This window comes from Centroberyx affinis, unplaced genomic scaffold (genome assembly GCF_046629955.1).
Source record: "Centroberyx affinis isolate AG114_WGS23_722 - 3 ecotype Tasmania unplaced genomic scaffold, CSIRO-AGI_Caff_v1 ptg005880l_1, whole genome shotgun sequence".
NCBI lineage: Eukaryota > Metazoa > Chordata > Actinopteri > Beryciformes > Berycidae > Centroberyx > Centroberyx affinis.
In genome coordinates, this window is record NW_027282985.1 from 25,377 (window position 1) to 39,053 (window position 13,677).

At 38.1% G+C, this 13,677-nt stretch overlaps 1 protein-coding gene across 1 annotated transcript; it reads right to left on the reverse strand.

The window, feature by feature from the left end:
* Positions 1-3,657: 3,657 nt before the first annotated feature.
* LOC139667906 (DNA-directed RNA polymerase III subunit RPC7-like) lies at positions 3,658-13,677 on the reverse strand. The gene is made up of 8 exons (XM_071547394.1): positions 13,528-13,677; positions 12,200-12,332; positions 11,275-11,404; positions 8,112-8,180; positions 7,235-7,291; positions 6,906-6,976; positions 6,692-6,814; positions 3,658-5,136 (listed from the first exon to the last, which is right to left on the reverse strand). Exons 2-8 carry the CDS (start codon positions 12,320-12,322, stop codon positions 5,050-5,052), a joined length of 660 nt encoding a protein of 219 aa, XP_071403495.1. The 5' UTR covers positions 12,323-12,332; positions 13,528-13,677; the 3' UTR covers positions 3,658-5,049.

The window sequence follows — 13,677 nt, forward strand, 5'->3', positions numbered from 1 at the left end:
GTCTGTTGTCAGCTCAGTGTATGAAAGGGTAAAGTTGGCCAGGGGAGAAAGATGGACCCATAGTAATAATAATAATAATAATATATTTAATCTACCCAAGCCCACATTTTGGGCTTATAAAATGAGTACACTACTTTACTATACTATAAAATACAAAATAGAGGCAGAATCAGATATTAGATGGAACACAACACAACAAATAAGCCAATTGATGCCATTGAGAGCCAGAAGTCCTGCTCACTGTGAGCTCTGGTTTCTATCTGTGGTGCTGATTCAGGATGAGATCACTTCCAGGATGTAGGTCTAGACCAGGTTCAAAGCGGGTCGAGACCAAGACAAGACCGGCATCAGAACAAATCAAGTCCTATTAAAGAGCAAGACCAAAAAAGACAATACACACTGTACAGTTTCTTATAGGGATGAACAAAAAATATAAATCTATCTACAGGAGCTCTGTACTAGACCCTTTGGATTTCCCTTTGGTTTCTGATTGTATAATATTGATGTTTTTATTAGGTCTTTTAGTGTAAAAATGGGATATTAGTAGCATATACATGTCACTCCCTTTTCCTGCCTGCCTCCTAGCCTAGACCTCAGGACCACAATGGAAATAAGTCATGTGACTTTACTGCGATATCCTGATGAATTTTAGTACTGTCTGTAAATTTATATATGGTATTTAAATTTATCGAATAAAGTCAATCAATCAATCAATCAACCCTTCAACATCCAACTAATCAATGCATATGAACTGACTAATCAATGCATAGAAGTTTGAGGACCATTACATACTTAATAATAATGATGATAATAATGAAGCTGTATTCCACGGAATGCCTTTTGCACAGCATACTGTGATACTGAATTAACTTGGAAACCAGCCACATCTTTTGCTTAATGACACGGCCGATGGAGTCTGTCTGCACGGTCGGCATAAACGATAACGTGATTTTATTTTTCATGTTGCTGTGCGTGCCCCAAATGCCCGATGGGAAGTCGTTTTCCTCTCCGAACACAGGCCCATTTCTTCCACCTCCTCTGTCCTTGTCCTTGAGGTGAAGCCGTGGACAAACAGTCTGAAGTACTGCCTGTTCTGCTGTATTCACGCCCCACCCTGTCACATACTGTGCTACATTACAGTAGCACACCTCCAGATATGGTGCCACTCTGTTTACGGTCCCACATAGCTCACCTGTCACCTGCTTTCGCGGCACATGACTCGCTTTGTGTTGTGTAATGTGTTTTGCTCATGCAGACAGGAAACGGCACTGTGCAGGAGAATAACAACTCAATGTCAGCCAATACAGTTTCTTCTTTTAAATCTCTTTTAAAAACATATTTTTTATAAAATCCTAATAACTTTATCTTAACAACTTTTTCTGTTCACTTAGTACATCCTTTTAATCTTCTTACAGCATATTTAAATAAAATGTCCTTTAAATGAGTGATTCTCAACCTTTTTCATATCAAGGACCCTAATTTAGTCCACATTAGAGCTACAGACCTCCATTTGATAAGATTTTGTCTCTCAGACCCAAATCTGAGAATATTCTTATTGTTAGATATGATTATGTCCAGAATTCCATGACTATCTGTATTGTAGGTAGAGAGATAACAGTGAAACTATGATCAAAACAGTCATTCTTCTACATTCTCTAATTGTGTTCACTTCTTGTAAATGAAATAATGCTGAAGTTTAACAATTTGTCAGTTTGCTGGGGACCCCCTGGATCCCCCTCAAGGACCCCTGGTGGTCCTCGGACCCCATGTTGAGAACCACTGCTTTAAATAGCGTGTTGTGTATGGCTTCTCTGGTTTCTGTACTGTATATGTAGCCTATGGTTTAGTTCCTTCCCCTGATTACAATTCTACTGCTTGCTCTTACCTTTGTTTTATTCCTTTTCTTTATCCAATGTTTTACTGTTTTTATTTTATTTTTTCTAACTATGTTATTCTAAAGCACCTTGTAACCTTGTTAAGCAAGGCGCTATATAAATAAAGTTTATTATTATTATTATTATTATTGTATCATAGCTTTTTACCCTTTTTACCGTCTCTTATCAGCTATGATACAATATATAATTTATAAACAAATGATTTTATATTACACAAACTAATGATAAAATAACATAAATTATAGCATTACTAATAATTAGTAAACATTATTAATGATCATTTCATTGTTTGTTAACAGTAAAATAACTATTAACTAAAGTTTAATTAACTATCAATTTACCATTTATTAATGATGGTTATTATAAAGTGTTACCTATTCTTGTTGTGAGCATGCCCATAAAATGACATTGTTGACACTAGTTCATGTGAAAACGTTGGCTATGAGGTGTATTGTGGGCTCGGGCTATGTCAGTTATGATAGGGCCGCTTCATCAACAGCTAGACGTCCATTTTTGATGCTGGAGCAGCAAATAGACCGTCCCAAACTGACCCTCCACTCTCCCTCACTCCCTCCTCTCCTCCACTCCATTCCTCCACTCCTCTCCCAGTGGTGGTGAGGGAGGAGTAAGGAGGAGGAGGAGTGAAAACCGCTTTGGGATGCACCCTAAGATGGTGGGAAATTCATCATGGCTGACCTTGATAACATTGTTTTTTTTTTATTTATTTTTTTATTTGAAGGTATAACACTAGTTCATATTGTTCAAGGACTGATAATGATATTGCTCCCTCCCTTGTGTCTCCTTAATCCTTACAATGTACACACACACATATAGACTGACACACATCACCCTCTCACAAGCACATACACACTGTATGTAGACACATAACAGCACACTTTTCATAACACAACCCCAACAAATTGTCTTGTCATCGTTATTGTTTTGTCTTTGACCTATTTGCATTAAATACAAATAAAAAAGTGCAACTTACTGCAGGTGTGACCCAAGTCTAAGGGTCTGTCACAAATCCCTAGTCACCATTCCAATGCACACAAGGATGTCATTTTGTGTGTATTTCTGTTGGAGTGACAGGGAAAGAATAATAATAATAATATCTAGTTTTATCATTCATTCATTTTGTTCTGATTGAACTCTCAACTATATTGTGAAACAAAGAGAACCTTCTAGAGACATGTAAGTGGAACCAGATGTTGAGGCCCTGGTTTGAAGGTTTGTGCATGAGCTGGGAGCATGATCGGGGTGTGGGCTCTCATGGCTTTATGCCAATTGGTTGAAAGTATTTAAGAAAATATGCATTGACCAATCACAAATCATTTCTTTGTCTCTTAGAAAACTATATAACTATATATATCAAGCATTGTGTTTTTGAGCTGAGACATACTGATGTAAGCTTTGGGTGTGAGTTTCTGTCTCCTCATTATTGATCAATAATGTGTTTTGTTTGTAATAATCTATAATGTTTTATAACATTATAAACACATTACTCACAATCTGTTATAAAGCTGTTATAAGCATTACCACTTAAATGAAAAAACTTTATAACAGATTATGAGTCATGTTATAAACCATTATAACTGTCTATGCATGATTATAACTATACTTATAATGCATTATGATGGCATTATAATGTGTTATAAGTATGATCATAATGTATTATAGACACGGGAAGACAACAGAAAGTGTTACCGATTTTCTTCACACATTTTATTTATTCATATAACTACTCAATAATGTTTTTTGTAAATGAATTCATTTAAAGGCAGTAATGCATCCCAGAGTTTCCCTATAATTGAAGAGCAGCTAACCCTAAAAGAATTTCATTAGTCTGGATTTCGATGGAGAATTTTAGCTTCCCATGATGGTCTAAAGCAGTGATTCTCAAACTTTTTCATATCGAGGACCCCTAATTTAGTCCACATTAGAGCCACAGACCCCCATTTGATGAGATTTTGTCTCTCGGATCCAAATCTGAGAATATTTTTATTGTTTGATATGATTTTGTCAGAATCCCATGACTATCTGTATTGTAGGTAGAGAGATAACAGAGAAACTATGATCAAAATAGTCATTCTTCTACATTCTCTAACTGTGTTAACTTCTTGTAAATGAAATAATGGTGAAGTTTAACAACTCATCAATTTGCTGGGGACCCCCTGGAACCTCCTCAAGGACCCCTGGTGGTCCCCGGACCCCACGTTGAGAACCACTGGTCTAAAGGCTGTTTCAGAGGCTTTTCCACCCGGTAGACACTGAATAATTTTTGAGCATGAAAACGGTGAAATTTCAAGATATTGAACATCTCCACACAATATAGGAAATTGACGACTTATGTCAAACAATATCAGTATTGGCCTTGAACAACCTATCAGTCAGACCCTAGTGTAAATTCAGTGACAGTGAGAAACCATTGGCAGCTTTCACCACATCTGACTCGTCCACGTCATCATTTATCTTTGGTGAATTCTGCCACCTAGTGGCTGTTTGAGGATCAATCACGCAGAGCCATAAGATTTTCAAAATGATATTCCTTGTGTCTTTCTTAGGACAGGAGAAAAACATCCCATTTTCAAATTGTAAACTCAAAACGATAATATAGCGTAAAGGAACAAGTCATATTTCACAATTCACATTATTTCAACATACTGAAAAGGAATAAAACACCTGATTCTATTGACTCAATTAGAACAAGAATCATTTTACCTTTTTTTAACTGTTTACCATCTTCCCCTAAAATATCTAAAAATGTTTACCCATGACTAAAATAACACTCAAAACATTGCAAATGTGAATTAAAATTGTACAATCAAGTATCAAGTACGTAGAAGGCGTTGGGTGACCTCACCTGTAGGTAGATCTAGACACTGCATAGTTAGAAAGTGATGCGTTTCTTCATTTTTTGGCATCTAAAGTAAACAATGTTACGTCTTAAAAGCATCAGTGATCGACATCTACAAGTTCTTATAACAACAATCAACATTCAAAATCCCTAATAATTAAATAGCAGCCTAAAATGTGATTTCAAAGTCTTGCCCTCCCGTCGATGCTGAACTGCAGTCGAGGGCTTCGGTCTGTTCTCTTTCCTCCAGGTAAAAAAAAAAGGTCCCGTCCTTTCGGGTCGGTCTTGTTTGAAGTCTCAGTATGTGGCTTCGTCCATGTTGTCGTCGCTGTCTGCTCCGAACTCCTCCCCGTTGTCGAAGTAAGACATGATATAGTCTGTATCCTGGAGAAGGGTTAGAGAGAGAGAGAAACTCTGATTGAACTACTGGTGTAAGATTTAGCATTGTCCAGATAACCCAAATTTTACCATGGGAAGAGAACATAGCATGGGATGGCATGTACAGGGCTCCTACACATTTTCAATTAAAAAATTCCATACTTTTTCCCAGACCTTGATTTGTTTTGAAGATTTTGTCTGGTGTTCAATATGATTTATGCAGATAGACATCTTGCCCCTGCTAACTAGGTCATATCACTGTATAGATGAAGATTGTTCTTCACAGAGACAAATATCAGAATATGTGAGATGATTGGCAGGGTTCCTACACGGTTTCCATTTTAAAATTCCATATTTTTCCCAGACCCTATGTTCTTGACTGGATTTGATTTTGGTGGGTATTTGATATAATGCATGCTGACAGCGGCTGGGTAATAAGAGCGTCCCTCTATCTGAACATTATTCTTCACATCAACAAAAACTGTGGACTCAAAGTGGCTCTACAACAACATAAAAGCTAGAATTATGTGTGTATCGGACCTGAACCGCAACATTTTCCATACTTTTCCAGACATTTTTTTCAAATTCCCAAACTATTCAAGACCTTTTCCAGACTTTCCAGACCTGCGTAGGAACGCTGCATGTATCCCTCCGCCACGAGAACATAGCGGAGGCATGTATCCCTCCGCTATGTTCTCGTCTATCGATGAAAATGCTATTTGGTGAAATTATGTTCTACGTAGCGGGATCTGTTGTTGAATCTGTTCACCACCGTGTTAAATGTAACTTTTCACGCAATTTTCGTGGCTCGTTCAAATGAATGGGAAGTAAAAATCTGAACGCTACAAACTTGTCCAGCTGCATCTGATCTTGGTGATTAGTTTATATTCTGGTTTTCATGGCAGTCAAGTGCCAAATAACTAGAGCTGCAATGATTAATCGATTAGTTGTCAATATTAAATTAATCGCCAACTATTTTGATAATCGATTAATTGGTCTGAGTAATTTTTTAAGAAAAATAAGTCAAAATTCTCTGATTCCAGCTTCTTAAATGTGAATATTTTCTGGTTTCTTTCCTCCTCTATGACAGTAAACTGAATATCTTTGGGTTGTGGACAAAACAAGACATTTGAGGACGTCATCTTGGGCTTTGGGAAACACTGATCCACATTTTTCACCATTTTCTGACATTTTATAGACCAAACAACTAATGGATTAATCGAGAAAATAATCGACAGATTAATGGACAATGAAAATAATCGTTAGTTGCAGCCCTACAAATAACCCCCATGTTAAAACTAAGTGGAATATTGCTTTAAGTAGGAGTGAACAGGTCAACACCAATAGGTAAACAATTGGTGGCAGAGACTAAGGTGCTTCTAATTAAACTACTAAGGAACTATCAAGGGTAAATAAATAGGGTGTAAAGAAGAGTGAAATCAGGAGTGAAAGAGTGAGGGAGTCAAACAATAGAGATTGGGGGTTTCTTCAATACAATTATACTGTATTGAATATCCTAGTTACCGAATACGACATTACGCATCATTTGGCTTCTCGTTACCTCCTCCAAGTCCTCTTCGTCCAACTCCTCTTCCTGCTCCTGTTCCTCCTCCTCGTTTGTATTCTTCTTCTCCTTGTCCTCCTCGTCCTCGGAGTTCACGATCTCTTCTTTCTTTTCCAGAATCTGTGGGAGGATTTAACAACAAGCGTCAAGCCACAAGCAACCAAACTATGAACACATTGGCATTATGTCATTCATTCTAGCGTGTACCAACCTCTAGTTTGGATAAGATCTCCTCTTTCCCAATGACGGGTTTCTTGGCTCCTTTGAGTTGAGGTGCCACTCCTAGGGGGAGAATAAGCACAGAAAATAACATTTATCTGTCTTTATTTCATTGTCAATATTCCCAAATCAGTGTCACATCAACACTAGTCGTATTTTACAATGTGGCAACTAAGCCACAGAAACATGCCTGAAAACAAACAGAATGTCCCAAAATGAAATGTGTATTTGTGGCTTTATCTCCATTCTACCATTCTACAATTTACATTTATTTCCCATTCTATAAAATCACCAAGACTCTATTAGAAACAGATTACTCACTTTTTCTCTGAGACTTTCTCACTTTGATGCAAAGCTCTTTCGGTAACCTGCTCCAGTCTACAACGGAGAAATATACTTAGTAAGTTAGTTTAGTTTAGTTTTATTTCTGTGTCATGCCAAACATCTGGCCCATCCCACATGGGATTACAGGACACCACCATTTTATAAAACATACATCTACAAGTACTACTATATTCTTTCAAATAACAGATTTGAAATGATAGGTTTCAAATGAACAATACACTGAAAAGAACTGCTACAAACTTCCAGTTTATCTTGATAAAGAGCTTTTTTTCTCCTCTCCCAGGCTTTCTCCAGGTAACTAGCTAATCTCAATGTTTCATAAGTGAACAGCCGACTCAATCTTTGTGCACCATCCATATTTACAAAATCAATATCTGTTTTTATCTTACTAAACAAAGTATTGCGCAGTTCCCAGTAAAAAGGGCAATAGAAAACAAAGTGAAACTCATTTTCTATATCAGTCAAACACATTGAACAAATCTGCTTTTCTTCTTCCAGACTGACAAACCGTCCAGTTTCAACATTAAGTGGTAAAATTCCAGATCTCAGCTGGGCACATAAGGCTCTTTGCTTTTTAGATAAATTATATACAACATAATTCTCAGTACCATATCCATATTTTATCATCTTAAATATACACAATTTTGGTTTAGTCCATATATCATCAGCCCATTGCTCCTTATACTGAATAAACACAGATTCTCTGAACATACGAATGTTGAGCTTTTCGTTATTAGGAAATACCTCTATTAAAATATATATTAAAATATTCGTATTGCTGAACAATAAAATGAACAATAAAATGTTAGCCATTCTTTTCCTGTGTGGAGGTCACTCCACCTGGCCTCCTCACCTGGCTTCCAGTCCAGAGTGCTCTCTGCTGATTCAGCCCGGTTGTATTTGTCAGAGTAGCGAGCCACATCTGCACACAACAGAAACAGTCAACACAGCAGGTTAAAGAAATAGTTCACCCAAAAATGAAGTTGTTGTCGTTGTCTGCTCAGCCTCAAGTCAGTCGAACACTGCTGAAGTTTGTATGTCAATCTGGCCGATATTCGGTAATATCAAATATCGTGATATTTAGAGAATATCGCTTTTAAGGCTGGGCATTGGCAAGGACCTCACGATACGATACGTATCACGATACATTGTGATACGATACATATTGCGATACATTGCAATACTCTACATCATTTACTGAAAATTTCAAAATAGAGCTGAAAGTACAACTTGCTGTGTACCACCTGGATAGTCTAAGTAACGTCTATGTACATCACATTATATTGATAACTAGAATTTGAGGGAAAATTAAGGACATTTTAAATCCGTTTAAAAAATGAATTTTTTTTTTTTTAATGTATCGATACGAGGGGCTGGAAAATCGATACAGTATCATGGAAAAAAAATATTGCAATACTCAGCTGTATCGATTTTTTTTGCACAGCCCTAATCGCGATACTGCGGAATATATCGTATGTGTGGCGGATCATAATGTACACATTTTAAATAGAGAAGACAGATGTTTGAAAGAGGCGTTACAACTGTCCACTATACAGAAGGGGGGGGGGGGGGGGGGGAGACGGTGGTCTTGCAGTGCCTAACTTTAAGATCTATTTTTGGTCATTTGTGCTTTGACCGCTACTTGTATGGCGTGACCCTCATGCCTCCTGTTTCCTGGCGTAATCTAGAAGAAAATAGTGTACGAGTGGAGCTTGCAGGATGTTCTTTTTGCCAACATATCCAATAAGCAATGTCAACTACGCTTCGGCCCAGTTGTTTCTCATCTTATTCAGACCTGGCGGCACAGTTGAATCTCAATGTAAGATCTCCTGTAAGTGGCACACTCTTGCTCCGATATTTATCAACGAGACCTATCTCAGCCTCTCATTGGAATAACAGTTAACATTCGCTACTTGAAGGACATTTATAACGACATTTCAAGATATCAGTGATGCTTTCAATCTGCCGGTTTCCACATTTTTCTGTTATTCGCAGCTCAGATCAGCTCTCTGGGCGTATGGTGAACCTTTGCCCCGATCACCCACTTTATAAATGATTTGTTACACAGGGAAAAAACCGGGGGTATGGTGTCCACACTGTATCAGTTTTTCCTGGAGGCTTCCTATGATAGCCTACCACTAGACGGACTACGGAGGCGTGACCGCCCGGGTCTGGACCCAGATTTCGACTGGGAGCTTGTCTGGGCGAACGTTAAGGAGGCCTCCCGCAAACCCGGACCACCAGCGGATTCATTTTAACCATGCACACAGAACATATCTAACCCTGCGTAAAACTCCACTTATATCTAACTAAGTTATATCTAACTGTGCAATACCAATTTTTTTGTGCAATAATTCAACTGCAATAATTCAACTGTGCAATACTTATTAATTATTTAATTATTTACACTGGTGTATGTATATATTGGAGTATGATGCATATTGTACAGAATTCTTATTTCTCTTATTTCTACATTATTATTATTATTTTTATTCTCATTGTTATATATTGTAGTATAATGCACATATTTTACATATTTCTTACTTTCGTATTTCTATTTTTCTTATAATTTCTTATAATTTCTCTACGCTTGTATATATTCACTTCTACAATGTGAGCAGCTGCAATGTAACCCAATTTCCCCTCGGGGATCAATAAAGTATTTCTGATTCTGATTCTGATTCTGATGAGAATGATAAATGATCCCTTGTGTAGTTTATGCACTATGAAGGCCCCTGGTACTTTCCTTCACATGATGTGGGACAGTCCACCAAGTTTCACGACTCTGACTTAATATCAGTGACCGTCCCAGTGACCATACCCGCCTTGTTGTTAAATCATTTGTCAGAGCTTAATATCACCAAGCTTAAAAGACAGCTGCTAAAAAGATGATTGCGTTGTGATGGAAACCTCCTCACTCCCTCACCACCAGACACTGGGTCCTTACATTTTTGGATGTTATTTATCTAGAGATGTCAACTGCCAGAATTAATGGGGCTAGTGGCAAGGCAAGGCAAGGCAAGGCAGCTTTATCTGTATAGCACATTTCATACACTGGGGCAATTCAAAGTGCTTTTGGTGTGATTATAGTGTGATTTAGTGAGACTAGTTGACTTACTAAAAGATCTTTTAGGGTGAATCCTTCCCTTATCTGCCGCTAGGGCTGAATGATTTTGAAAAAAATATCTAATTGCGATGATTTTGACTGATATTGCGATTACGAGGGAATGATCATTTTTACATCGTTATTCTCGTTTTCATTGAAAAACGTTATTAAAATGATTATGGTGTGATTTTTTGCAGGGATCTGTACCAAACAAAGATGTTTTCTTAAGTCTGTAGAATATGATGTGTAGGCCAGGACATCTCTGCAGCACCACAATATTTCCTTTAAAATGCTATTTTGACACATTTCACCTTTAACAAATATTGCGCCTCCTGTGATTTGAAAATTGCAGTAGGCCATATTGCGATTTCGATAAAATTTCGATTAATTGTTCAGCCCTAGTGCTTTCAAAGTAATTTTATAGAACCTCTATGTTTCCCTCTGTGTGTGTGTGTGTATATGTGGGTGTGTGAATATGTGTTATGGATATATAATTTTTCTGATCGCGTTGATTGAGTGCTGGTAACCAACAGCAAACGGCCCTGGTGTGAGTGTGTGTTAACGTGCCTGGGGTGTGGGGTGGGGGTGGGGGGGTGGGGGTGCTCTCTTCTCTTTTGTGTTGTATTATTACTTATCGTTTACCTTTTGCATTTGGTTCCTTGTGGATTTTATGTATGTAAATTAGAATATCATTGCATTTGTTATAAATGGATTTATTTTATTCTAATTATTTATTATTTTTCAAGCATGTACCTCTGTTATTGTTGTTCAACTCAAAACAAGTCGTGCTTTTGGTTGTAAATTGTGTGTTTTCATTCCAATAAACGTTTGGTCATACAATGCTGTCATATCATCTTTCATCAATCCATATCATATCATATCATGGCCTACTGATCAGTTGTGCATGTACCTCTCCTGGGTGCACCCTTCCTGATGTAGAAGGGCAGGTTCTTGGTGGCGGCTCTCAGCTCCTGCTTCAGAGCCAGCATGTAGTCCGCCTCCTCCCCGCTCTGCAGGGGCACCGGCTGGGCGGTCATGGGCTGGTGAAGGAGGAGGAAGAACATAATGGGCGGTACTGGTCAGCATTTACATGGAAGGTTTCCATGCCATGGGCCCCTAAAGAGACCCACATTAGGGCCACAGACCCCCCATTTGATCAGATTTAGCCCCAAGGACCCGTATGTGAAGATTTTAGTTGCGAGTTAGTATTGAATTGTATAATTGTCTACACCAGTGGTTCTCAACGTGGGGTCCGGGGACCAGCAGGGGGGTCCTTGAGGGGGTTCCAGGGGGTCCCCAGCAAATTGATGAATTATTAAACTTCACCATTATATCATTTACAAGAAGTTAACACAATTAGAGAATGTAGAGGAATGACTATTTTGATCATAGTTTCACTGTTATCTCTCTACCTACAATACAGATAGTCATGGAATTCTGGAAAAAATGATATCTAGCAATACAAATATCAGATTTGGGTGCGAGAGAAAAAATCTCATCAAAATGGGGGTCTGTGGCCCTAATCTGTACTAAATTAGGGGTCCTCGATAAAGGAAAAAGGTTGAGAATCACTGGTCTACACTGTACATGGTGAGATAATAGTGGTGAGAGTGAAACCTAGGATTACAATAGTGATTTTTACACATTCTTTAATTGGGATTCTTTCTAGTGAATTAAATTATAGTGAAATTATTCCTTATTTGGCTGGAGAATCCCCTCAAAGAACACCGAAACACTCCTCGAGGACTCCTGGTGGTCCCCGGACCCCACTTTGAGAAGCATTGAGCTATACAGCACTGACGGGACTATAATAAGAGCCACGTGAATATGCCTACAGGGAACAGGGGTGATGGCTGGTGGCAGCTCGGGGGCAGAGCCTCTCCTCGACCGATGCCCAGATTTTCTAGGTTGAAGGTCATGTTGGTCCTCCCTCGCCCTCTGCCACCTCTGCCAGCCATGGTGGAGATCCTGGGTGGAAATCAAATGCACAAGGCTGTAACTCCTACTTCACTTTTTTTTTTTTTTACTTTCATGCAATGCTGGTTGCTATGGAAGCCCATTTCCGCCAGTGTGATGAAAAAAAAAAAAGATCCTGTAAGTCATTATAATGAGAAACTTTCTCAAAATAATGACTTAGTATCTCAAAATAATAACTTAGTATCTCAAAATAATAACTTAGTATCTCAAAATAATGACTTAGTATCTCAAATAATGAGAAACTTCCTCAAAATAATGAGTTAGTATCTCAAAATAATGACTTAGTATCTCAAAATAATAACTTAGTATCTCAAAATAATGACTTAGTATCTCAAAATAATAACTTAGTATCTCAAAATAATGAGAAACTTTCTCAAATAATGACTTAGTATCTCAAAATAATGAGAAACTTTCTCAAAATAATGAGAAACTTTCTCAAAATAATGACTTAGTATCTCAAAATAATGAGAAACTTTCTCAAAATAATGAGAAACTTTCTCAAAATAATGACTTAGTATCTCAAAATAATGACTTAGAAAGTTTCTCATTATTTTGAGATACTAAGTCATTATTATGAGAAAGTTTCTCATTATAATGACTTACAGGACCGTTTTTTTCATCACTGGCGAAAACGGGCTTCCATAGCTTTCTGACCATTAGAGCGCGCTCCAAACACTCAACTGCAACGGAAGCGTACCATGGACGAGATGGGGAGTTGCAACTCGCAAGGCAGTCCCTGACTATATAGGCTGGTAGACGCGAAACGCTTATTTGTTCTTGAGGTTTTACTTGCTGAGCTTCATGAAAATAAATAATCATCAAAGCAAGTTAGTCTACAGTAGTGCCACGTGTGCGGTGAACCTACTTGCATATGCAAATTGCTCAGTCCTGCAATCTTAGAAAGAAGATAAGAAGAAGAAACTCCGGTGCAGTTGACACGTACCGTTATAGTTTCGTATAGATTCATATAACTTTTTAGAATATGTTCTGCGAGTTGTGTAGAATTGACGGCAAGCAACGAATAATTAAATTACTATATTTTTGAACGGAGTTTGGCATACAGTTTTCGCCATACGAGACAACGGACGGTGCCGGTGCTAGGCTAATAAACAGGTCTAGCTCATAGGTCTAGCCTGTTGTCTGGTGGCATAACTAGCCAAATATGTTAACTTCCGTGTCCTCTTACCGGGTTAGACGAAGCTATTCTCCAGTTCAATTAACCTCAGCTTCAATACAAACACTCCAAGAAGTGTGAATCAGCTAGACTACATCCAGCCGAGTGTTAAAAACACACTATTTACCCGCTGTAACCGGCTATAACATGCTAGTACCAGGC